This window comes from Poromitra crassiceps (genome assembly GCF_964638095.1).
Source record: "Poromitra crassiceps genome assembly, chromosome: 4".
Lineage (NCBI taxonomy): Eukaryota > Metazoa > Chordata > Actinopteri > Beryciformes > Melamphaidae > Poromitra > Poromitra crassiceps.
In genome coordinates, this window is record NC_139626.1 from 40,971,667 (window position 1) to 40,999,166 (window position 27,500).

At 46.6% G+C, this 27,500-nt stretch overlaps 1 protein-coding gene across 3 annotated transcripts in view; it reads right to left on the reverse strand.

Moving 5' to 3' along the window:
- The window catches only part of camk2d2 (calcium/calmodulin-dependent protein kinase (CaM kinase) II delta 2), a gene marked incomplete at its 3' end in the record, with an annotated part of 59,792 nt that overhangs the window by 23,315 nt on the left and 8,977 nt on the right, over nucleotides 1–27,500 (reverse strand). For all 3 annotated transcript variants that reach the window (XM_083635654.1, XM_083635656.1, XM_083635655.1), the window contains exon 3: nucleotides 4,958–5,017. In XM_083635654.1, the coding sequence (XP_083491780.1) occupies nucleotides 4,958–5,017 (60 nt within the window). The remainder of the gene's footprint in view (nucleotides 1–4,957; nucleotides 5,018–27,500) is intronic.

Here is a 27,500-nt window from a genome sequence, read left to right on the forward strand (position 1 = left end):
AACCGGGTCTTGAAAATCAGACCCGCGCAGGACTCTGCCTCAAAGTAAGGTTATGGTCATTCATGTGCATCAAATACCCCCTATACACCTGGCATTAAAATGTGTTTTGGGTGATCGGATTGCAATCGGATGACCACTTGAAGTTACGGGTGTGAACGCACCAAGACGCATTGAGGACAGATTGTGATCCGATCGGCCAAACCACCTCTGGAGGGGCTCAAGCCGCACGACGACCCATAACACACGCATGCAGCCAGCCACACACACACTCATGCTGATGGTGGCCGGTGAAATATAATAGTCTGTGCATTTATCCCATGCAGGCATGTCCTTCCTCCAGGGGGCAGTCTGGAGCAGTGGGCAACTTTCTTGTGTACGGCACCGGAGGACCTTCAATCCAACAGACATTGTCGTCACTGGTCAGATGACGATCTTCTTCTGCATATTTTTTTTTAGTAAGGGTCCATATGTAGGAAACGCAGGGGAGCACATGCAAACTCCACACAGAAAGGCCCCTTTGATGAGATAGCCCACCTGGGCACTGGCAGTAGGCTGAGGACATGAGGGGGGGGGGGGGGGGGGGGGGACACACGCCCTCAGCGCCCACAGCGTCCCAGGCGGGAATCAAACCCAGGACTTTCTAGCTGTGAGGCACTACCACTGCGCCACCATGCCCCCCAGCTGAACAGAGCGATCGGATCCCAATCGGATCTCAATGTGGACACTGAGAGAGAGAGTGGAGACACATATTAACCCATTGATACCTGATGCAGCATTTGCGTGTATATCCCTCATCTGTGTGTGTATCCCTTTAAGACCGCGTAACGCAGTTCGCGGTCTTAAAGGGATACGCACACAAATGCTGCATCAGGTATCAATGGGTTAATAGCACACCAGGTGTAAATGTAATCAGGTTAATGCGGTCAAGCACTATCCGATTGCAATCCGATTACCCCAAAAGCATTTTAATGCCAGGTGTAAAGGGGGTCAACGATACAGTGCTAGTATTATGTGTAAGTAACACATTCCTGAGACTTCATATTTCAAAAAAACTAAATACAGTACATGTAATAGGGTGTCATAGGGGTTGTAACTTCAATGCATCACTTAAAGTGTAACTAACCCCCAAAACACTTTTTTTCAGCTTTTAACCAATATATATGACTTTGGGGGTGATGTGTGAAGAATTCTGGTCAGAATTTCCACATTTGACACCAAACTGTTGCCATTTTACCATTTGTATCATTTTTCAGCAGCATAACTGGCATAAGCGCCCTCTAAAGGTCGAACACTGCTTTTTTTTTTTTTCTCAAATGAATGGGAGATTAGGAACACACTGACGTCACAGTGTTCCCAAAGACTATGGGATTTCAAGATAATTACTCCCCTACCCCCCCTGTACCCTTTCGGCTCCTCAGAACTCCAAGCCTTTTCCTATTGAAGTTTGCTCTTAAAATACTGAACCAAACGTCGTCAAAGTTGGCACATGTCTTAATTATAGTTAGTTTCCCGCTGAATGTGTCACTACTTTATTAATATCTTACCTGGATAAGCTCGAATGATGATGTATATATTATCAGTCCGAGTTGGAAGCAGCTGTCTCCAGCACAGGCAGGCGGGAGAGAGTCGTACTGTAAACCTCATGCACTAGCTCCAAGCTCCGCGGGCGCGCGCAGCAGAGCAGAGCTCTCTGTGCTCTGAGAGCAGAGAGAGCAGTCTGATATTTCCGCAAACAAATATGGTCGCAGTTTAGCGCACATGTAAAATATAACGCTATACTACGACGTGACAACGTGACAAAGCTTCTCTAAACACATCGGCTACTATCATATTTCCCTGCATCCCTCCTACTGAGATTATATCGGTAATGATTTTGGACAGACTGAATGCGCGGAGGAGGAGGAGGAGAAATCTGCAGCTGTGCCCTGAGTAGCCCTGAGAGACACTCGCCTCGCTCCGACTACTGTGCCCGTCTGTGAAAAGCGTCCTGTCCAGTCGCACCTTCGCAAACAGATGCGGGATTCCCTCAATCCTGTACCCAATCTCAGACTGTATTCTCTAAATCGCACACCAGCTATTTCTGTCTGTGTTTGTTTGTTGCTCCGTGAGGTTAGTGCGCCCCATGCATGCAGCAGGCTGTTTCGCCAGCCGGGGTCTGGCAGGAGGGAGGAGGCGCAGGCAGCCTGCACTGCGCTGAGAGGAAAACTTTTGCACAACTTTTAACAAGAATCACGAAAAGCCCCCAAACTAAAATGAAAAAGTGACTATATGGCAACTTGGACGAGGGAATGACGTAGAGAAATCTCGCATTGTGTTACCCCAGAACGGGGGGTTTGTCGTATTGTGCGGTGTGCTGCTGTAACGAGCCCACGTCACTTTGCTCTGTAACGTAGTTTGAGTAGTTTCCATAGAGATACATGCAGAAAAATAATTAAATTTCTAGTTCGCCACTGAATTACCAAATTGATATAACTTTCAACCATTTTGAGCAAAGCTCTTTCCAAACAGGCCACCAGCGTTGGCTAGTTGTTGATATTTATAAAGATATGGCCCCTCTCAAATAAATTATTTTTGAGGCAGTAGGCAAACTGTAATGGCGTCGATTTCCGAAAAAAAATCTGGACTTGAACACAGCCAAAGAGTCCAGTATAGACAAGAGCATATCGTCGGTGTCGGGCCAGGACCTCGAATGTCACTTTTTTCACTTTCTTACTTTTTGTCATGAATCAATGCCATTGGTCACCCTTCACGTCTCTGTGTGGTTTTTAACAAATGCAACCAATGGAAAAGCATTAAAACGAGCTTGTGAGTAAATCTCGTAACGCCATTCGCCCTCAATCTGTCAGTCAAACCTCGAAATCCCCCCCCTACCTCCGTGTGTACCCCCCCACGCAGGACACTAAACCCGGAAAAGACACACGGCAGACGCGCTGTGTATTTCTCATATCGTTTTGACTCATCCTGGCTTCCTCTGACGTTAATATATCAATCAAATGTTTTCCAGTTATTCCTAGGCTGCAAACTTGTTTTAACATGCAAATCGGAGTGCTTTCTGACGAGAATAAAGTAACGTTAACGTTACGTTATGTCAGACTATTTCTCACCCCATGTGAAAGCCCCAAATCGGCCATGAGAGGCGAGGGGCAATCCTGCTGCTCCTGCGCGCGCGCCCGCGGCCTGGAGCTTGGGGGCTCGTGCATGAGGATGCGGCTGCCTCCCGCTTGACTGGCCATGAGAAAGCGCTTCCAAGTCGGACTGATAATATAAACAACATCATTTGAGCTTATCCAGGTCAGATATTTATAAAGTAATGACACATTCAGCGGGAAACTAACTATAATTAAGACATGTGCCAACTTTGACGACATTTGGTTCAGTAGTTTAAGAGCAAACAGGTTTTTTTTACTTCCTGAAAAGTTTCTGTTTTGGAGATTCGAGGTCCTGGAACGACAGCAGCGATATGTCATTTCTTGGTTTTTTCCATAGGTATTTTCAAATCACTGTTCTGATACATATCTAGGGGGTAAGTCCCCCTTTAAGCAGTTTTCCCCCACTTAACGGAGCCATTAAGATTGAAAAGACTGGGAGTGAGAATGTTGGAGTAAGTGGGAGTTGTTCTCAAACTTGATGAGAGTGCAGTTATGTCTTATGTGGGAACGCTGGCTAGGATGGCAGCTGCGGTGCTCAGCTGATTGGAGAGGTCTTAGTAGTAGTGTGCGTCTGGCCTGAAAGAGCCATGGGGGACCTGAGAGACATCATGATGACGAGGAGAAGAGACAGAAAGAGGGGAGCCGAAGAGCACGAGCAGGATGAGCGGGAGAAGGAACAAAAGAGGTGAGAGAGAGGTTCAACCAGCGGTATAACGAGGAGGGAGGGGTCAAAGGTCAGTGGTTTAAAGAGAGAGAGAGAGAGACTAAAGCTTAATTTATACTTATTATAAAGTGTCGCTCAGCAGATGGTCGCAGACGAAAAAGAAAGTGTCGCTCATGGTGTTGCATTTATACTTCAGAAGACGCTCGCCTCGGTTCAGCGGTCACGTGACACCCGAACGCTATAAGCAGCTGCAGACAGTCAAGAGATGAGAGGGAACGAAATGCACAGTGAGTGAAACCACCTCGGAGGCAAGATGTAACGTACTTGGCTGCAGCCGCATATAAACAGCACACAACTCACTTCCTCTCTCTCTGGGAAATCGGTCACGACGTTCTTTGTGATTTTCACGGAGTCATACATCAAGGACAGGCTGATAAAAATAGCGGGGACACGTTCATTAATTTCAATTGAGCGAAAACTAGTGGGTGGACCCCAACCAAAACAAGGAAGCGCGTGCCGTCTATATAGCCAATCAGACTTGCGTGATACTATGACGTAGTCAGCGACACTAGACATTTCACCAGGTAGCAGACACTGCTCGCCGACACTTGAAAGTGTCGACTCAAGTCTTCATTTCTGTCGGCGACTGTTTCAAAAGTGTCAGCAGACGAAGCATAAATTGGGCTTAAGGCTCCCTTCTCTTTCTGATGACTCAGCCGGGAGAGAGCACACAGATACATCATCATTAGATGAGTACGTACGTACACACACACGCGCACACACACACACACCCACACACACACACACACACACACACACACACACAGACACACACACACACACACACACACACACACACACACACACACACACACACGCACTCCATGGCTGTATCTGAAGATGAATAGCCATAGCCCGAATCTCCAGAGACCTGAGGAACAAAATATATGTGTGTGTGTGTGTGTGTGTGTGTGTGTGTGTGTGTGTGTGTGTGTGTGTGTGTGTGTGTGCGTGTGTGTGTGTGTGTGTGTGTGTGTGTGTGTGTGTGTGTGTGTGCGCGTGCCTGTGTGTGTGTGTGTCTTTGCACGCACTTGTGCCCCTGTGTGTGCAGCACACATTTTGAGAGTGAGGACTTGCAGCTTACCAATATTGGGGTGCTTCAATAAACGGCAAATCCTGGCCTCTCTCTCCAGCTTCTGATGATCTGAAAGAAAAACACAGTGAAGGAGACAGAGGGGTTAGTTCTTCTGATGCTGCTCATTATTCACTGAATGAACACCTTCTGAATCATCTAGACTGAAGCTGGCTGCAAGTTAGCTTTGACTCAGTGGCGGATACTCGGTGCCGTGTTTGGGCACGGGTGCCAGGTGTACTACACACCCGCACGTGTGCGTGTGTGTGTGTGTGTGTGTGTGTGTGTGTGTGTGTGTATGTGTGTGTGTGTCCATGTGTGCGAGCATGTGGGCGTGAGCTCCATGTTTCCCTACCAGAACTGAAATGCTTGACAAAAATAATCTGACCTTATCATGTGCTTGGTGAACACAAGCATAACGAGAAGCCAGCGTTGGAGCTGGGTGGAGGAAAGGTGATGACCCCTCCCTCTCCCCCTCCCCCTCCCCCACCCCCACTCCCAATGTCCCTGCAGGTTCCTTTTCCTGCCCTGAAGATAAAGGACAATCATGCATCCCTTTAACGTCAATTGTGGCCATTTTTACTCGCATGTGCCACAATTAAGATCGTCTCTGGAGACGTCATCGCTCAGACGATAAGGCAAGCCATCACTGTGAACGAGGAGCCAATCAGAACGCGGACGCAGGAAGTGAGCAAACGCACTCCAATAATGCAGGAATTGTTCTTTAATTAAGCAATATGAGGTCCTGACCTAAGCCCCGCCCTAAGACCGACCCTTAGTAACGACCTACCTAGCAACAAGACACTTTCTCCTGTCTGTTGAGTCAGCTAGCCACTTGGCTTTCTACTCCCTGTTGAGTCAGCGAGCCACTTGGCTTTCTACTCCCTGTTGAGTCAGCTGGCCACTTGGCTTTCTAGAGATTGTGATTTCCCAAACAAACAATCTTGTTGTAAGTAACTAATATATCAACTAGATCAGCGTTTCTCAACTGGTGGGTCGCGACCCAAAGGTGGGGCCGTTTTGATTGGGTCATTGGCCCAAAAAAAAAAAAAAAAAAAAAATCATATTTCATTTGAGTTAAATTCAGATTATTGAAACTGGATTAGCCCGACCAGTTTTACTTGTTTAACAAGCTGAAGCATATGCTCTGCCTGTAATTCAAGAGAAGTCTGCCTTTTCATTTCATATTTAATTTTAGTTCAATTCAGATGATTGAAACTGGATTAGCATGGCCCCAGTTTAATTAAAAGTTATGACCAGTTTAACTAAAAAGCATATAGCCTGCCTGTGATTCAAGAAAAGTCAGCCTTTTTATTTCATATTACCGTAAATTCCGGACTATAAGCCGCGGCTTTTTTCCCGTTTTTTGGCCTTTTTTGCCCCCTGCGGCTTATATAACGGTGCGTCTTATCTATGGATTTTTTCCAAAAAAAAAAAAAAATCTCTCTTTTTTAGCACTCTTTCTAACTATAAATCCACTTCTGTTTTAATTTCCTCTCTTGCCCTCTTTTAACAACATAACATAACATAACATAACACAACACAGGTAAGCAGAAAGAAAAAGACGAAGCAATCACGCCATGAATGAGGAAATGACTCACCTGCTGGAGGCTGGAGATACACGCTTGGGCTAAACTTTTACTCCGTGAAACACTATCGATTAAGTCCGACATCGCTCAGAGGTTTTGAGCAGCTTGAAAACAAGTTTGAAAACGTGCAGAAGTCCATCCACTCACTCACTAAAGAAACTAAGGCAACCGTGAACAGAGTTTATAATGCGGAAAAGCGCATCCGCGCACTGGAGGACAAAAACAACACAGTGAGTCCGAAAATGGATAAAATGCAAAATCGAAACCCTGCACACGCAGGTTGATGACTTAATCAGCAGGAGTAAAAGAAATAACATTCGCCTGATCAATGTAAAAGAGGAGCTGAGATTGGTGACATGGACGCTTTCGTGGCAAAATCCTGTGTTACATCCTGGACCTGAAGGAAGGCGAGAAACCACCAGAGGTGGACAGGGCACACCGGGCGCCTCGGCCACGTCCAGACCCCGGCCTGCCACCGAGGGCCATCTTCATCTGCCTACTCCGCTGGCCCGACCGTCAACTCATCCTCCAGGCTGCGGGGAAGAAGCCCCTCACCTGGGAGGGTACGCGCTTTTTCGTCCGGCAGGACCTCTCCGCGTTGGTGCAACAGAAACGCGCAACATACAACAGCATCATCGAGTCAATGGATATCGCTTTGGCGTACTGTACCCAGCGAGACTCGTCATAACCAGACCGGACTATCTTTAGCACTCTTTCTAACTATAAATCCACTTCTGTTTTAATTTCCTCTCTTGCCCTCTTTTCACCACACCGCGGACACTGTGTGCCCAGCGGCGGAACAAGAGCTCAAAGTGAAACTGCCGAATATCTTTTGAGTTGGACTGGTCAATAGTACTGTGAGTAACTAAAATAAAAAAATAAAAAACGGAATTCTCTCTTCTTTAGCACTCTTTCTAACTATAAATCCACTTCTGTTTTAATTTCCTCTCTTGCCCTCTTTTCACCACACCGCGGACACTGTGTGCACTGTAAAAAAAACAAAAAATACCACAATGTGTGATTTTGTCTGGGGATTAGTGACCTGACTTTTGTTTTGTTGAAATGTTAATAAATGGGAGCTTCCCCAAACAGCCATCTCTTTCCCGACAATCCCCTCTGTGCACGAAGCCTTACATATGGTAATTAAACATCAAAACACCCGCGGCTTATAGACCGGTGCGGCTTATAGAAGAAAAAAATAGTCACCTTTGAAGGTGCGGCTTATAGACCGGTGCGTCTTATAGTCCGGAATTTACGGTAGTTAAATTCAGACTATTGAAACTGGATTAGCATGACCAGGTTAACTTGTTTTATTATTATTATTATTATCAACTTGTTTAAAAACATATAGGCATGTAATTCAAGATAAGTCTGCCTTTTATTTCATATTTCATACAGTTCAAATAAGACTTTCTGAGCATGACCAGTTTGACTTGCCTGTAATTCAAGTCTGCCTTATTTCAATTGGTTTTTAGCCCTAGTTGCACTTCTGTTGCACTTTTTTGTTCATTTGAGGTTTATAACAGTGCATGAAGGCATTGTGTATTAAATTAATGCGCTATTTTTTGTGCAATAAATTTGAGTGGTTTAAAAAAAAATCTGAAATTTGGGTCGCGACTTCATGACAAGGAAAATAGTGGGTCCTGAGGCTACACCAGTTGAGAACCACTGAACTAGATCATAGGTTTAACAACCTGGCAAAAGTAGTCATGTCCCTATAGTGGCCATTTTTTCAAATTGGCATCTGTATGATCAACTGAGTTGCAGTTATTTAAATACATTTTAAACTGTATTAGCTGCTTCACCTGCTATTCCTTTGTCTTTTTCCACAAAAACACAGCATGTGTGTGTTTGTGTGTGTGTGTGTGTGTGTGTGTGTGCGTGCGTGTGTGTGTGTGTGCGTGCGTGTGTGTGTGTGTGTGTGTGTGCGTGCGTGCGTGCGTGCGTGCGTGCGTGCGTGCGTGTGTGCGAGCCAGTGGGCTAGCTCGGGGTTTGACAGAGGAAGCCGCGGAAGTGATACTGAAAGCTGTAGTTCCTCAAATGGCAACTTGAGGCTGTATCCAAAAGAGAGTAATTCCCCGTTCACCCCTATGTTTAAATGCCCGACTTTGTAACAGGATTAAGCATGTTTACAGTCTGGTCCAAAACACGGTTTTGGCCTATATAGTTAATTTCACCTTTCATGATAACTGGGTGAATTTCTACATAACTCACCCACAGACCGACAACAGGTGGTGAAAATAGAAGACCGCACCTCCTCCCCACTGACCATCAGCATTGGAGCGCCACAGGGATGTGTCTCCAGCCCCTACTGGTATGACCTCTACACCCACGACTGCGTGGCAACCCAAACCTCAAACACCATCGTGAAGTTTGCGGACGACACAGCAGTGGTGGGGCTGATCTCCAACGGCGACGAGACGGCCTACAGGAAAGAACTGGCTGTCCTGGAACAATGGTGCCAGGACAACCACCTCTCCCTGAATGTGGCCAAGACCAAGGAGATCATCACAGACTACAGGAGGAAGGGGGGGGGGGGGGGGTCCCACCGCCCGGTCACCATCTACAGCACAGAGGTGGAAAGAGTGGACAGCTTTAAATACCTGGGTGTCAACATCCACCAGGACCTAACATGGTCCAGCCACACCACCTCTGTTGCAAAAAAGGCCCAACAACGGCTGCACGGTCTCACACGACTAAAGAAGTTCGGCCTGAGACCCACAATACTCAAAGACTTCTACAGAGGCGCCATCGAAAGCCTACTGACCGGCTGCTTCACCTCCTGGTATGGAAACTGCACCATAAAAGACATGAAAGCGCTGAGGAGAGTGAGGCGCGCACGGCCCAGCATGTAACAGGCTGCGAGCTGCCGGAACTGGCAGACCTCTACACTCAGCGCTGCCTCAAGAGAACCAGGAAAATAATCAAGGAGGACCCAACCCACCCACTCAACAACATGTTCTCCCTGCTACCATCTGGTAGGAGATACAGAACCCCCAAAACCCGGACAAGCAGACTACGAAATAGCTTCATCCCCCAAGCCACCAGACTCCTAAACAATTAACAGATCTACCCCCACCATTATGACCAGCTGCTAAGATAACATGTACAGATTTATTTATGGGCAACCGCAATATATAGACAAAGACTGGTAACTACTAATTAACATAACATATAAAGATTATTTATGGGCATCCGCAATATACAGCACAGACCCGAAAAGCACAGGAACAGATGACAATAACGATGACAATGTTCTGATGTTAAAGAACCAGTTTAAGCATGACAGGAAACAATGATGATAATGTTGATGACAATGATGATGATGTTGATGACAATGATGATGACGATGTTGATGACGATGATGATGATGACTTGTAACGGAACATAACTCAGCTCAAGCATTTCACCGTGTGTACTTGTACATCCGTGTGACAATAAACATCTTGTATCTTGTGTCATTTAGAGTAAAATAGACGATAGAAAAGACTATGTTTTGGAATGATTGACAGGTTGCCTGTCCAATGATTGAGCAGCTTGCCGATCATGGGACCAACAGCAGGCGGAGCTGCGGCTTTGTGAAACCCCCCGTCTCGTGCCATCTCGCGCGTGCTGTGCAAGGACCCCAAGATGGGGACAGGCCATACTAGGCTTCAAACAAACGTCTCAAAACATACATCCACATACATCCACATATTTACAGTCCATGGTGCCAACAAGCAAGCCTTAAACTGCCAAATGTCAGCGACTGAACACGGCGTTGTCTTCCATATAAAGACAGACAGAGAGAACAGCAGGTATAGTATACCAGGACTACCATACCCCTGCTGAACGCCAAGAGAGCGCACGGGCTGACGTCATCCAAGTATGTCTCTCAACTCTCTACTGATACGACCGGAGTGACTCCATTGGACTTCGGTGAGACGGGAAAGTGACTGTGGAATCTCCCAGTCGGAACAGAACAGGCCTACGTCGTCCGCCGACTCTCATTCAGAACAACTCAGTCAGACCCGGCAAGTCGTTCTACTGAGTGATGCAGTACGGCGCCGAGGCGAGGCGACCCATTTCGGCTTTGCCTCGGGACAGAGAGGGAGCGAGAGACAAAAGAGAGGGAGGGAGGGAGGGAGGGAGATGAGCAGCGGGTTCTACTTTTTCCCAAATAAAATAGGACGCCTACTTTCCACCCTCCTCGTGCTCGTCTCCTTCCTCTGTTCTTGTTGACGCTGTGGAAACTGTGGACTCAATTCAGCCCTTCCTTCCTTCACACACAGTAGTCTGGAGCGAGGCACGCCAGCTTGATCCCGTTATAGGTATCTGTGTACTGTGTGTGTGTGTGTGTCTGTCCAATGAGTGCATCTATAGAAAGCGATGGACTGGCAGATAGACAAACACAGAGACAAGCCAGAGAGCAGACAGAGAGAGAGAGGCAGGCAGACGGAGACAGAAACAAGGGCAGCTCAGACATTATTCCATGATGAGCAGGAGCCTCTGAGCAAGGTCACTAATCTGTCCATCTCAGCCTCAGCATGTTACAGAAAGACACGTCATCTCCTCCTCTTTGCCTCTGTCCGACTGGCACACACAAACCCCGCCTTCCCCTTACACAGATAATGGATGTATATCGACCTCTACTTCTCTACTTCTCTTAAAACAAAGCGTATTCTTATGGCACTTTGGCTTTATTAGCATTTACTGGTACAGTAGGTTACAATACAGAGTGCATGGTCTGTGCAGCAGGATCTCCGCTTGAAAAAGAAAAGAAAAAAAATCTGTTGATTTTTTTTTAATGATGAAACCTTTTGTTCTAAATATTGTTGTTCTAAATATTGGCGATCTTGTTTGTGTTTGGGGGAAACTGAGCGTAATCATATATTCTATGATATACTGTATATCATATATTCTGAGCTATTTATTTTTCACCTTTCTTTGTTGTCAAATTTCTCACTGTGTCTGACTCTGAAATTAACATTGGCTTACCTACAAAGGCCTGGTGAATTCATTTGATTTACCCTCTAATAGTAATTTTTACTTGACCAAAAACTATTTGTTAGACATTTTGCGTTTAATTGTTTTCAATGCTATTCTGTGTATTAGAACCAGGAACCGTGTTAATTTAAAATTTGCTCATTAACACAGAGGTTCTCAAATGTTTTTCAGCCAAGGACCCCTTCAAGACCCCCTACAAGATAGAAAATATACCGGGGACCAGGGGCGGTTTTAGCATCAGAGCTTTGGGTGGGCTCAGCCCACCCAAAGGTCATGGCCCGCTGAACCCCTAGGGGGGTCCGGGGGCATGCCCCCCCGGAAGAAAATTTTGTACAGTTTCAAGTTAAAATGGATCAAACTGGCGCACTTTGAGATCAAAATGAAGAGACTAGATCTATGAAGAACTACACACATCAATATCTTCTTTACTGTTCTGTGGTTTTACAGCGATGAAAAAATAATTGTTTCCCTATATATACTATATATATTCTGCATACAGGTTCTATATGGTAGAATTATGCTTGCATAAATAATACCAAAATCACTTCAGGGGAGTTTCAAGTAAAGTAACATTTTGCTTTGTAGGCAAAACAAAAGTAAAATTATATCAAAAGGGAACTTCCTAACTTATTGGCTGGAATAATATTCCTACAAGATAATAATATACTGTAAGCACTAAAGCAGGAGTTTGCAGTCAACTAGTTGAAATTAATATGTGGCAGTATTTGTGGGGGTCAAAATCTATGTAGGGTGTACCACCACAAATAGATCAGTGTATGGGAAACACTGACTATTAAATTGTGTGACTAGAAAGACACCAATAAATCTGAGAAAATGTACTTTAATTTTGAACAACAGCACTACAACGGTGGCATTACAAATGGTATTATGAAATTATTGTGGGAAAAAACAAGATCTGACTGGTTGGAAGTTGGTAGGCTACCACCACCACAGCGTGCAAAAATAGGGAAAGAAGGAAAGAAAAGGGAATAGCATGCCATGCACGCATGTTAAGCTATCATCATCATCACATCAGACAGGCTGTGTAAAGCAGCCACTTGCGATTCTGAAGGGCTTAATTTCATTCAGATAACAAGGGACCCGTTTGAAAATATGTTTGTCACTTATGCCCATATGTTTCTCAAAAAACATTGCATCCATTTACACCCACTTTACTGCAAGCTAGCATGACATGGCTGGCTGGTGCCATGGTAGCCTACCTACCTTCCTCCAGTCCACCTGTTTGTCTGGCAGGCACAGCCACAAGTTCTTTTGTTTAGCCTACGAAACAACGTTACGCGCTAATTTGCATATCAATATGCGCTAATTAAGTAACTACTAACGACTCTGACTGCTCAATGCTCACCTCACAGTTTCATTGATCATGAGTGGGGAGAACGATTGTGTGGACTGTGGAGGACCACTTCGCTGCTGTACTGTGTGTGACCTGTGTGAAGTGATGTGGGATTAGGCAGATAGATGGAGGAGGGAGCGCCTGCGCAGCCGCGGTTCTAGAAACTTTTCGGGTGGGCTGAACCCCCCTAAATGTTTGTCTCAGCCCACCCTAAGAACATAGAGGGGGGGGGGGGGGGAAACACGCACACAGCGCATTGAGTGTAGTCAGAAACTGCTACTAATGACCACCATGGATTTGGAGAGGGGGGGGGAAAAAAAAAAAAAAAAAAAATGTTCCTCTATTTTTTTGGGTGGGCTGAGACTATTTTTGGGTGGGCTAAAGCCCACCCAAAAACGGCCTAGAACCGCCCCTGCCGGGGACCCCCTCATTCTGATTTGTGATTTTGGGCTAAGCTTAATTGTTTCCACGGTAACGTGCTTGACTTTTAAATTGATAGGTTTGTTAGATTAGAATGTAATCCATAAACCATTTTAAAGCAAAACTTATTTATGTTGAACTATGAAGCTTTTGCAAAAAAAAAAAAAAAAAAAAAGTTTTATTTGTACTTTCCTGTAAACTTTTTGCGGACTCCCTGGCAAAGTGCCACGGACCCCTGGGGGTCCCCGGACCCCCATTTGAGAGCCACTGCATTAACAAATAGATCAAGTTTGGAAGTAAGACTGTTTCACATTTTTATATTAATGCTCAAGCTACATTAGCCTATAGCGATTTGAAAACAGACATAAACTAAAGACTGTATAATATTCATTTCTCAAGTTCATGTCTTAAAACATCCCAGCCAGTGAGGAAGGTGAACCTTATTGATTTATCCAAGCATGTGGCAATTACCGGGTGTTCATTTTGGCCTGGAGCCACCTCTGCAGAATGACTATAGGAGGAACGGACTGACCCAACTTAACACTATTTTATAGCCCTATCCCACACTCTACTGTAGCTTTTTCAAACATTTCTCTACACATTCCATCTCTCTCTCTACCTCTCCTTCTCCCGTACGTCTGCCTTCTCTGCTTCTCTCCATCGTTCTCCACCTCCACTCTCCTTTCACTCTCATATTCGCTCTTTCCATCCTCTCTTCTCACCTCCCTCCTCCACAGGTAGTCCACCTCCCAGCCGCCTGGACATCTGTTGTCTAGCAACTCCTGCACCAATCAGAGCGTCAGGCCTCCCCTCTCCTCTGCAGTGGAACCAGCCTTGCATGCAAATGGCCGACACCGAGAGTTTACACAGAACTATCGAACTCTACAGAACTACATATAGGTATAAGTCCATAGAAACATACCCACTCCAAAAATATTTCATTTTTTTTCAACATATCAGTCTACTCAATCTACTCCACAAAATTAGACACAGGATCAAACTATCATAAAACAAAAACATGCATGCGCGAATACACATTCGCGCAAACAGAAGAATTCAGGATAGGAGAGGGACCTTTACAGGTATTAAAACAGTTAAGTGCCAAGATGCCTAAATAAAGGCTTACATGAAGAGCAAACCCTACATTAGAATGTACTCTAAAACTAATACTAAAGCATGTTGTTGCTCTGGATGAGAGGCTTATCTAGCTTATGTTTAAATAGAGCACCAGAAAATGGTTCACAAGATGGCCGTAGTTGCATGACTGTTTTTAGACGGTAGTGATTTTGCTCGAGGGGTTAACACTATCACCTCACCAGGGTCGACTCACGGCCCTGGTGCTTTCCTCTCCTCGTGTTGTTCACGTGGGTTTGCTCAGGTTTCCTCGCACAGTCCAAAGACATGCAAGTCAGGTTCAATGAAGACTCTAAATTGCACATGGGTAGGTCTGACTGTGTCAGTGACTGTCCAGGCTGCAGCCCCATCACACAGGAAGCAGGTCTGACTGTGTCAGTGACTGTCCAGGCTGCAGCCCCATCACACAGGAAGTAGGTCTGACTGTGTCAGTGACTGTCCAGGCTGCAGCCCCCATCACACAGGAAGTAGGTCTGACTGTGTCAGTGACTGTCCAGACTGCAGCCCCCATCACACAGGAAGCAGGTCTGACTGTGTCAGTGACTGTCCAGGCTGCAGCCCCATCACACAGGAAGTAGGTCTATGTCAGTGACTGTCCAGGCTGCAGCCCCATCACACAGGAAGTAGGTCTGACTGTGTCAGTGACTGTCCAGGCTGCAGCCTCATCACACAGGAAGTAGGTCTGACTGTGTCAGTGACTGTCCAGGCTGCAGCCCCCATCACACAGGAAGTAGGTCTGACTGTGTCAGTGACTGTCCAGGCTGCAGCCCCCATCACACAGGAAGTAGGTCTATGTCAGTGACTGCCCAGGCTGCAGCCCGCGTCATTATGGAACCCACCGGAGATTTGGGCAGACCACCACGCCCTGCGCCCACATACGCAGCAGTCAAGCGCCGGGATTGGCCAGGCGCCCATGCATGAGCCAATGGGACGAGTATTTATTTTGACAAGCTCCAGCTGCGCTTCCTTGACAAGGCAACTCTGCCCCCAGGAAGATTGTTTTGGGCTTGGATTTCTGGAGGAATTATCTGGCAGGCAGTGTGGTTACTAAAATAAATAAATAAAAGACTAATATTGGTTGCATGGTGGTCGAGCGATATTGATCCAATGAAGCCACATTAGCGTTCATATATTACATTAAGGAACGTACATGACCGTCATTTATTTTAATGTCCGCTATCAAGAGTAATTAATTTGGTTAATGAAGTCGCTGCGCTGGGCACAGAGTGTTTGTGGTGTGGGAGATTCCAGCTGTCAAAAGGGAACAAAGGACTCGCTCCTGCTGCGTAGGCGGGCGCAGGGCGTGGTCTGCCCAAATCTCCAGTGGGTTCCATAATGACGCCTGGCGGCCCCCATCACACAGGAACCAGCTAAAGAAAATGAATGAATGATTTGCTTGAAGTGGAACCATAATGCTAGAGCTGCGTTCCGAGGGGAGGATTTTAGGATTAAAAACTCACATACAGTACAGTATTGCACATTTACACTGTGACATGAGTCCCATGGCGTTGACAAAGGAGTTTTGCTGCAGTTGGCTATAAAATCTGCCTGGCTCTCACTAGTGTACGGTGTGTGTGTGTGTGTGTGTGTGTGTGTGTGTGTGTGTGTGTGTGTGTGTGTGTGTGTGTGTGTGTGTGTGTGTGTGTGTGTGTGTGTGTGTGTGTGTGTGTGCGCGCGCGCGCGCGCGCGCGTGTGTGCATGTGTGCCGACGTGCACGCGTACGTACACACATGCACACTTGCAGCTGCCTGCCTGCATGCATTGTGTATGCGTACACGTGCAAGCTTGAGCCTTACTGCCAGAGAGGGTTTTTTGCTTTTTGCTTACATGGTTAAAAGTGAGTTAGCCCACGGCAGCGTTTCCTCATCATGTGAAGCCAACTTGATGTGCAGACAAACGTGAAGATCAGTCAGCTGTTCTCTGATTGAGGCTGTCTGGCTCTTTTTGGCCTGATCTCTGCTGCCCCTCTGACTGTTTGTATCTACGTCACTCTCTCTCTGCCACACTGTCTGTCATGCATCATACCTACCTGTCCCCCCCTCCCTCCTAGAAGCAGCAGAAGATCATGCATGTAGCCATTGTGGTTATCCAGAGATGGGGACTTGGACTTGAGACTTGGACTTGAGTCGCACTTAAGTCACCCACACAGTGACTTGAGACTTGACTTTAGACTCGTCCTCAAAGACTTGAGACTTGACTTGGACTTGAAGGTTTGGGACTTGTGAACAATCCTTTATTTATTTATTTTTATTTATTTTTTGGTGCATTAACATTAAGGAAATGTCTACTAATGTCATCTCTAATCATTGCTGCTATTGTATTCTAATAGATAAGGAGTGAGGATAATACAGTACATGCTTTGAATTCCTTAGTTTTAGCTGCAGTGTTTTAAGCAGACCGGATGGCATGCAGCAGATGATAGAACGCTCACTCCATAGGGACTTGAGACTTGACTTGGACTTTCCTCTCAAAGACTTGAGACTTGACTTGGACTTGTGACCAAAGACTTGTGACTTGACTTGGACTTGCAAAAAATGACTTTTGAGCATCTCTGTATATGCCAACCCATTTTAAATCGTTTTTTTGTTAAAATTATCAGTTTAAATGTGCTACATAATATTATACAGTATATGATTGGCAAATTAATTGTGATGATTCATTGTTATATTTAATGTAAATCAATTTTGACATGATAGATACAGTCGGTCTGTGTGGGAACGCCCACAAAACGTTACTTCTGGTATTGGTGTGTCAGTAGGACGAATGGTAGGACGGCGGGCGAAAAAAAAAACATATATCTCAATGGGCTGACTCACCAGCGGAACCTTATACCTTATTCACCTTATGTAGAAGAGACCGTCTGGCTTGAGAGACTAACAGGAAGTGTAAATACAATCGGAGGTTCCGATTGTACTTCCACTTCCTGTGACTCATAAACCTAGTCTGACTCATAATGTGAGTTAAGTAAGGGTTAATGCACGACGAGGTGTCCATTATCACTTTTTAAGGGACGACGTGGAGGCGTGAACCGTCCGAGGCGAAGCCGAGGATGGTTTGCCTCCGCGAAGTCCCTTAAAAAGTGATAATGGACACCTCGAAGTGCATTAACCCGCTTATACCATGGTCACTTGCCAAAGAAACAAAACAAGACCATTCATTTATATTTCCATGCATTTTGCAATCAAAATCTAGTTTTCATAACCTTGAATATGAGTTGAGAACCGGCGAGACAAAATAGTCCCCTCGAGATTAGGCTATCATGGGATAAAATGGCTGCTTAGTTTCTACACCTGGCACAATTCTAGAATCAAGCTAACTAATAATTTGGCCAATTGTAGCCTATGTAACAACATACAAAATAAAACGGCAATGTCTAAGAATGCAACGCCATGTAACTGGGTCGTTTAAACTCGCATTCCAGGGATTTGCTTTAACGTCTGCAGGTCTTATAAGACGTAAATGGCGCGAGGCAGGAGCAGAGTGAAAACTATCTGCTTTCAGTATGTTGGAGTCCAAAAAAAACTGCTTGTTTTGCCATCTGCGGGAAGGCTCAAACTGTCAATAGTGTTTGGCAACATGGAAACGACTCTATACATGAGTATTATTCTCCAGGGTTTACTGTGGGACAGAGAAAATGTGCGTATGAAGAGGCGAGAGGAGAGAGAGAGAAAGGAGGACAGCACAGCGCTGTTGACACACACAGTGCAAGCTTCCCTGCTCCTCTCTCTCTCTCTCTCTCTCTCTCTCTCTCTCTCTCTCTCTCTCTCTCTCTCTTTCCTCGGCTGTTCACGCCCATTTTCTCTGTCCGGAGAGTGGCTCATAATGGCTCAGAGCCGGCTTCTGTCAGGGGAGGGAAATCTCCGAAACGAAAATCAAAATTGTAAATAAGAGTTATTTTTGATAAACTGAGCACACAGGGGTGATTTAAATACTTACTTTGACCGAGTCAATTTTTTTCTCAACTTAGAAAATTGTCATATTAACCCTTAACGGGGGTATAGAGCTCAAACAGCTCTCTTGATACCACACTGTGAAACTATGGCGCATTGATATGAACGGTGAACAGACCATTTAGCTAGGTGTCCATTATCACTGTACAATATCACTTTTTAATGGACACCTTGCAGCCAATCAGAATCGAGTATTCACCCAGACCATGGTATAAACTAGGTTTGACCAGGTGAGTCAGACTAGTTTGAGCAGGTAAAACAGCTGCGTTTTGAACAGGAAGTCGTGATAGAATGGGTCAAGTGGGCATCTGTATGCATAAGGTGAATACAGCGGAACATGATACCAAAGTATCTCGCAGGTTCTACATCACGAATCACATCACATTCGATTTGAGTGATCATAGTACGACCGCATAAAGTAAGTAATAAGAATTAACAGTGGGTCAAACTGTGCGCTATTTTACTGATCCCCATTAATAACTCCCTCGCAATCTTTATATTTCATTGCTTGTTTTTACTTGCGTCCTCCCTCCATCCCTGTTTGTCTGCTGCCTGCAACCCTTTCTTTCGCAGCTGTATCGACTGTAACAAGCAAAATGTCTGTCTTTTTGCGTACGTCTCTCTGTCGTTTGCTCTGATGCTCTGCCTGTCTCTCCTTCATGCACCGTGCAGTCAGGAAGACAGCTTCCCTGTCTCTCCTTCATGCACCGTGCAGTCAGGAAGACAGCTTCCCTGTCTCTCCTTCATGCACCGTGCAGTCAGGAAGACAGCTTCCCTCAACTCTGAGCTGAAGAACACTGCAGATCCACCATGCACCTGTTTGCCTACAGAGTGTTACAAGCTGAAGTGTGATACGGAAGAGAGTTGCTGTCCAAATTGCCTTGACTCTCCAAATCACCGCTGCCATCACCAGACAAACTCCAACAATCTCGTGTTCTTCTTGGAAAGCCCACCCCACCACCCCACCCCACCTTTACCCCTCTCTCTCTCTCTCTCTCTCTCCCTCCCTCTCTTTCTCTCTCTCTGTCTCCAATGCTTTGTTTCTCTTACAGTCAGTTTCTGATGTCTCGCGTCTGCAACCGCACTGCAGCAGAGTGTGTACTTTGTGTGTGTGTGTAGTGTACAGTACAGTATGTGTGAGAGTGACAGCGAGTGTGTGTTCAAAGCTGTAGTAGTTTGACTTCCTCTAAGTCTAATACTATCAGATTTAGAGAGAGAGAGAGAGAGAGAGAGGCAGGATTAGAAAGCGGCGAGGCAAACAAGGAAGCTACAACAGAGGCAGAAGTACAGACTAAACACACCGCTGACAGAGACAGGCAGTCAAATAGACCGACAAAGGAGAGGCAGAACACAGAGAGGCTCTCGATGGAGCAGTCTCTCCAGCACCACATCAGTGAGAGCGGAGAACACGATGTAGCGCACCGAAAAAAGAATCCTAGCCCTCATTTTGTGTCCTCGCTCAGATTGACCGAGTTACCGCGGTGGGCTCCTGACCTCTGACCTCTTTCATGCATCAGACCCACATTATCCTTCTACTCGTCAAACACTCATTGCACTGGAAAATAAAACACGCACACGCGTGCACGCACACGCACGCACACACACACGCACACACACGCACACACGCACACGCAGACACACACACACACGCACACACGCACACACACACAACAGGGTGCTGGGACTGCTCTGCTCCGATTTAATTAACTGTTTTAATTAAAAAGATGTAGTGGGGTGAATATAACATCCTCTGTTAGCCAGCGGCTAAGTAGTCTTCCGCCACACGGTTGCATTCCGCCCGCTGCAGAACCCCCCGGGTTCTAATGAAACCACCCGGAGACGCGCTGCAGAACCCCCCGGGTTCTAATGAAACCACCCAGAGACGTCGCCCGGGACACCGTCACCCTCCGCCGGTCCCCCACTAGAGGGAGAATTCAGAGGCCGATAACTGCCGTGCTTCCTCTTCGGTTGGGGAAACAAAAGGTGTCTGGTGTCGGAGATTAAAAAAAAAAATGTCCCCGGAGTACTCGGAGTCTCATAATGCATTGTCATGTCTGCCCTTATCTTAGCCAGCATAGCCCAGCCTGCACATGAGACTATTATGTCAACATGGTTTCGTCAGAGGGAGGTGGTCGAGACATCCTGACCAAACAGAAACACAGTCATACAGCGCACAGTCAAACAAGCGCAAACACACAAACAGAGAAGCACGTTCAAGCAATATCTTCTTTTTCCCTTTTGCGATTATAGCTGTGGCCCCTGATGTTTCTAATGACGATGATAACGATGAGCTCAGACCTGATTGATTTCCGGGTTTTGAGAAATTATCTTTCGATACCGGGTGTCGGTCCCCATCACTACTCTCTCGTAACGGACAAGCCCGTCTCTCTCGTAACGGACACGCCCGTCTTTTATTGTCACACGAACACCACAATACATGCATGCGGCCACAACACACGGTGGCCGGTGAAAAGTGTCCTCTGGATTTAACCCATCCAGGCATGTCCTTTCCTCCGGGGGGCAGGCCAGGAGCAGTGGTCGCTTTCTCGTACAGCGTCCGGGGACCAACATCGGATGTTGTCGTCACTGGTCGGATGACGATGACGATCTGATCTTCTGCATGTTTTTAGTGGGGGGGGGTTACAGTATATACGGAGGAACCCCCTGGGGGAGCACGGGGAGAACATGCAAACTCCACACAGAGAGAAAGGCCCTTACGACGACGAGATACCCCACCTGGGCAGTAGGCACTGAAGATATGGGGGGGGACACAACCACAGCGCCCACAGTGTCCCAGGCGAGAATCGAACTCAGGATCTTCTGACTGTGAGGCGACAGCGCTACCGACTGCGCCACCGTACCCCCTAGTCAGGATGTCGGTGACATTGGGAGAATCTCAATGCTGATTGGCTTTCGCAAACACAGAGTGAAATTTGATGAAAAATTCTCTGCTGGAGTTGAACGTTTTCAACTCGGGTCATTCGCGAGGCGAATTTCGCGCCACGCCATATACGTCAATCGTGTCGCCCCGGGGGCGATTTTCGCGCCATTCACGTGTTTGCATTGACTGCATGTAATCTCATCGCGCGATTTATTCTATTTTTTCCCGCCCCGGTGTGAACGCACGGTAAGGCCGGAGATATATTTGCTTTAAACTACGCGTTCGCGTGCGCATGATGCCTGCCTCGCGTATCCTGCATCCGTTTGGAGCGTACACATAGCGTTCATTTCAGTATGACGTGGACAACCAACGCTCCAAATGGACGCAGGAGACGCCCGCAAACGCCTAGTCAGAAGCAAGTATATCTCTGGTGTAACAGCTGTTTTCTTGTGCCACAGTTTAACAGGGGAGACAAGAGTGTGGCACGGTGGAGTCTAAACACTAGTGGAGGGACACCGACCGGACTGGAGACTTTCATTAAGAAACGCATGGACTGTCTCTCCAAGAGCAACAGACTAGCAGGAAGTCAGAGAGGGAGGGAGGATGAGCAGGAGAGGGAGTGGGAGGGGGAGAGGGTTGTTAGGATAGAGGGTAAGTCAAATAGATCGAAAGAGACAGAGGTTGCAAAGGACATGCAAGAGGCAGACAGCACGAGAGAGAGGGAGAGAGAGAGAGAGGAAGAGGGAGAGAGAGAGGAAGAGAGAGAGAGAGGGAGAGAGAGAGAGGAAAGAGAGAGAGAGAGAGAGAGAGAGAGGAAGAAGAGAGAGAGAGGGAGAGAGAGAGAGAGGAAGAGGGAGAGAGAGAGGAAGAGGGAGAGAGAGAGGAAGAGAGAGAGGAGATGGAGTACTCTCTAATTAAGAATGCCCTAGCTTTCTCCGCAGAGTCCAATGCCCTAGTTAGTCAAGCTGGGGGTTGGTTTCACTGAAATATCAAAATCACACACACACACACACACACACACACACACACACACACACGCCTGCATACCTACATCTGCAGGCTTAATGTCACGTGTTTCTCTCCCAGAGTGCACCAACAGGCAGGTGAGCATCGACAAGAACAAAGACCAGGCTCCTTTCAAAAGATGGAAAATTTTCAGTAGTGCGTAAGTGTGTGTGTGTGTGTGTGTGTGTGTGTGTGTGTGTCTGTGTGTGTGTGTGTGTGTGTGTGTGTGTGTGTGTGTGTGTGTGTGCGTGCATGCGCGCGTGCCTATGCGTGCGTCGGTGTGAGTGACCAACATTTATTTTTAGCCCCCCCAAGTACCCGGCGTGTCATGTGATCCCCCTCCTTCCCACTGAGCCCTCATGCCTCTCTTTCCCTCCCTCTTCGCCATCTCTCCCTCCATCGCTATCTCTGTCTCCATTCTCTCTCTCTCTCTCTCCGCTCTCCCTTGCTTCGCTTGGCTTCAAAGAACCACACCGGTCAAGGGGAACGAGGCAGGGTCACCGTGGGCGCAGGAGAAAGGAGAGAGGAGAGGAGAGGAGAGGAGAGGAGAGGAGAGGAGAGGAGAGGAGAGGAGAGGAGAGGAGAGGAGAGGAGAGGAGAGACAACAGCCATCTTCTCTGTTACCATGACACCTGCACATAGGGTGCCCTCACCCCCCACCCCCCCCTCCCAAAAAAACCCAGCAAAATGGCACACCCGTTACCATAGAAACTGCCCACGATTGAACGGGGTCACTTACGGAATGGCTTCAAGCCTGGAACAACACTGATAACGCTTAACATTCCAAACTCAAGGGTGCCGTAAAGGCAACTGCAATCATCTGCTTGAAAAAGGAAGGATATATGGTAATGCATTTTGAATTTAAATTCAAAATTGGGTTGAATGATGGGAGGAAGGGCATCATTCAATTCAACCATAATGGGACACCCATTAATATAAGTCTTAATAATTAATAATACCAATAAGTCCCCGTTAAAATGCATTAACTTTTGTTTTAATTTTCCCTTCCTGATGAAAGTAACTTGTTTAATACCCTATCGGTTTATCACCCGGTCAATCCCACAATGCAATGCAATATTTCATACAAGCAGGCCTTTTTGAGCACATGTTTATTGGATTCAACGGATTCAACAATGTTAACCTGTCCAAGCGTTAAGAAGGGTGAGATAGCACCGCCACTGAGGCTATCACACAGACGCGTGTGCACATGCATACAGTATGTACACACAAATGGACGTGAACACACACAAATAAATGAGGGAATATGCACACAGAAGCACGCATAGACACACGCACACACATGCGTGCATGCACACACACACACACACACACACACACACACACACACACACACACACACACTCACACACAAATACAAAGTGACATTAAGGATAGCAGATGGAGTCATAGCGACAGGACACTGACGCAGGCATGAGGGGTGAGGACAAGCACACACACACACACATGCGTGCACAGTCACACACGCACGCACACATACACACATGTGTGTGCACACACACACACACGTGCGCGCACGCACGCACGCACACACACACAGACACGCACGTGACTTGAGTGCTGACTTTCTGTCCTCTCTCTCTCTCTCTCTCTCTCTCTCTCTCTCTCTCTCTCTCTCTCTCTCTCTCTCTCTCTCTCTCTCTAGCCCTCTTCTGCTTTCACTTTCACTCAGCGACTGATCTGCTCCTCTTAATGAAATGCTGCATAATCAGGATTGCAGTCAGATTGTCGGATTGTGGCTTGTTCTATAGGCCCTCCACACAGGAGACACACACACACACACACACACACACACACACACACACACGCGCGTGCACACACACACACACACACACACACACACACACACACACACACACACCACACACACACAGAGCTGCCTTGATCTCCCCGCACTCTAGCCACCAATCCTACCCTAAACCCCTTTCAATTACATATATACAGTCACACAGACACGCACGCACACACACACACACACACGCACACACACACACGAGCACCACGCACATGCACACGCACACACAGCGGCGGAGTGGGTGGGTGAGTGGATGGGGCCCCCCCCCCATCCACTCACCCAGGTCATGATCCTGAAGGGAATCAGAGTTGCAATTCCAGGGCTTATCGCGGAAAGAGGCTAAGACCATATCTGACATGCCAGCATGGCTGCTATGGTAAAACCTCCATACACACTGTGACACACATACACACACACACACACACACACACACACACGGGGGAGGGGGAAAGAGAGAGAGAGAGAGAAGGATAAGTGTATCGGTATGTGTGCACTGCATGTGAGCGTACGCATTCATGCGTACGCGGTGAGATAGCCCTTTGCGGTATTTTGGGAAAATCTGTCCCAGCATGCAAGTGGTGAGACACTGATCCCTCAGCCGAGGTGTCCATTACAAACAGTGCACTCAACTAGGGGAGGAGGGTCAACATGGGAGAGAGGCAGGGAGGGAAAGGGGGAGGAGACGGATCATAGACTGTATACAAATATGGACGTAGCCACCCAGTGACATCACCCATTGGATTGTGGCCGTCGCCATCTTGTTTTTTTGGAGCCAGAAGGTGCTAGCGCGCGACCAGGGTTTTCCCACAGAGCTGCAGCACCGCCTGCTATTGGTCCGTGATCAGCGAGCTGAGCGATTACTTTACAGTAGGGGGTGTCACGATACAATCAGTTCACGATACGATACGATACACGATATTGGGTTCACGATAACGATACGATACGATATTTTAACAATATTTTTTTGCGATCGATTTGTAAGTTGAGGGGGCATCCTCCACGCTAATTTGAGTAATTTCACCATTTTCATCCTCCGTGTCTGTAACGTCCCTCGTCTGTTCAAACAAAGCAATGAAAAGGAGAGCGAGCATGCAATCAGATGCAGATCAGTGCCACCATGTTCAGCTTCTTTTTCTCACAATATGAGATTTCATCTCAACGATACATCACGTTTTGATATTGCGATATATTGTGGGACGATATATTGTGACATCCCTACTTTACAGGCGACCTGTCAATCAGGCCCGAAAGCATAGTCTGCTTTATTGTCTATTTTACTCTAAATTAGACTATAACCTCCAAAATTAACATCATAGTGTGTTGAAGAAGACTTGAAACTAGCGATTGAGGCCATAAATTGGAAAGTGTTTACTGAGTTAATAAATCAAGTGAGAAGTAGGGTCATTTTCCCCTTGAAATACTTTTTTTCAGCCAGTGGAGTCGCCCCCTGCTGGCCATTAGAAAGAATGTAGGTTTAAGGCACTTCCACATTGGCTTCACTTCGCAGCCGCGGAGGTTGCCCCTCAGGAGAGATGATAAATGAAGAGAAATGAAGGCACAGAGAGATGGTGGTGTTTTGGGGGGAAAGTGTGTGCGTGCGTGCGTGCGTGCGTGCGTGCGTGCGTGCGTGCGTGCGTGCGTGAGAAAGAGCGTGACTGTGAATGCAAAATGGCCGTGGATAGAAAGGCTGCTGAGAAGAGAAGGGTCATCTCCAGTAGGAGAGGGAGAATCGGTGCTGATGGAGAGGAGTGAAAATGGGTGTAGTACTGCAGGAGCACACCGGGGCGCCGCTCTGACACTTTTTCTGCAAGTTTTTTTTTCATGTCATCATTAGTCAAGGGGGGAGCCCAATAGAATGAGTGAAATGGGCAAAGTTGTCATATCTAAATTTAAGGTGGACCGAATGATTCACATGGCATCAACTCGTACTTTACTCGTATAAGGAGGAAGGAAACATTCCACCTTAAGTAGCTTTTTGGTCAAATTCACCAATCACATCATCCCTCTAACGACCAATCCTCATCCCTCTAACGTTAAATGGGTGGGCCAAATCAGCTAGAAAGCACACAAGCCTTGTCTGTTCCACTCAGTTTCTGCACACGCACAAGCGGGTGTGTTTACTATACGAGGAATCAGCGTGGTGTCACGACACCGCAAAACCCCCGGAACCGCGGCAGTTAACTAGTATGAGTTGTGCCAAACAAACGTTAATATCTCAAAAACTATACATGACATCGCTTATATTTTGACATTTTGAGTGAGAGCAGAAGTAGCTCAAGAGTCTGATGTATATTATGCATGTCGTGTTAAGGCTGTGTGAAGTGTCGCAGTTTTTAAAATGTAAACCGCACAGCCGGGGCTAGAGTGAGACACTCAAGGCTGCCTCCATAGGGTCCCATTGCCGTTTTCCCCCCCCAGTGATGCCGTTCGTTTACCAAAATGCTGATCGGCTGATCCCTCGTATACGTGTTACCGAGGAGATGGACATTCATGGTTTCATATTTACTTTCAACGCGGTTTTGCAAGGCTAACTTTGAATCAAAAGTTAGAGTTAATCAGAAAAGTAAAGCTTTTGGAGGAGAGTGGCTCTGTCTGGGTCAAAGTAGGAAGCTTCACATCCAGAAGTCACGTGACAGAATTCACCACCAAGTGGTAAGAACGCCAATTGTTAGAGAATGGAATTTCCACTCTTCATCCGCTAATGTATATAAACCAAATGAATCGAAACCAGGAGCCAGAAAGATGTCTTATAGAAGTATATTTAATAACCCATACATTCTCTGTCAATATGTATTGTCAGAGGACTGAATCTCAATGTACACATTCTGATACGTTATACAGAGTCCAAATATTCAGCGGCGATTGACAGTTTAACATAATGCTTTATACTGTAAGGCAGGACAGGAGGAAAAGGCAGAGAGGAGGGGGGGATAAATGTGTGTGCGTCGTGGAGTCTAACAGAGAGTTATCAGTTGTTATTGGACACGATGCACTGCCCAAGGTCTCAGCAAAAGTCCTCAATGCCACTGGGGTGAATCTATATGTGTGAGATGTCATGTCATGTTAACCTACAGCACTAACTATGCGTATGCAACTACTAGCCCACTGACCAGGGAAAGGCCCATGGAACTTATATTTTCTCCAACAATTCTCCTGGTTTCGATTCATTTGGTTTATATACATTAGCGGATGAAGAGTGGAAATTCCATTCTCTAACAGTTACTGTATTTAAAAACAATGATCAATGCGATGTGCACCCCGGTCTGATAATAACTGACTCTCTGCTGTTTGCTCGTTGCATTGCTGAGGCTGGACTAGCCTGGGCGTCTTTTTTACTTTCAAAGCTGGAAATGTCATAGGCAGTGTCTATAGAGGGCACAGTAAGCTAACTAAGTCGTGTGTGTCAGTGTGTGTGTATATGTG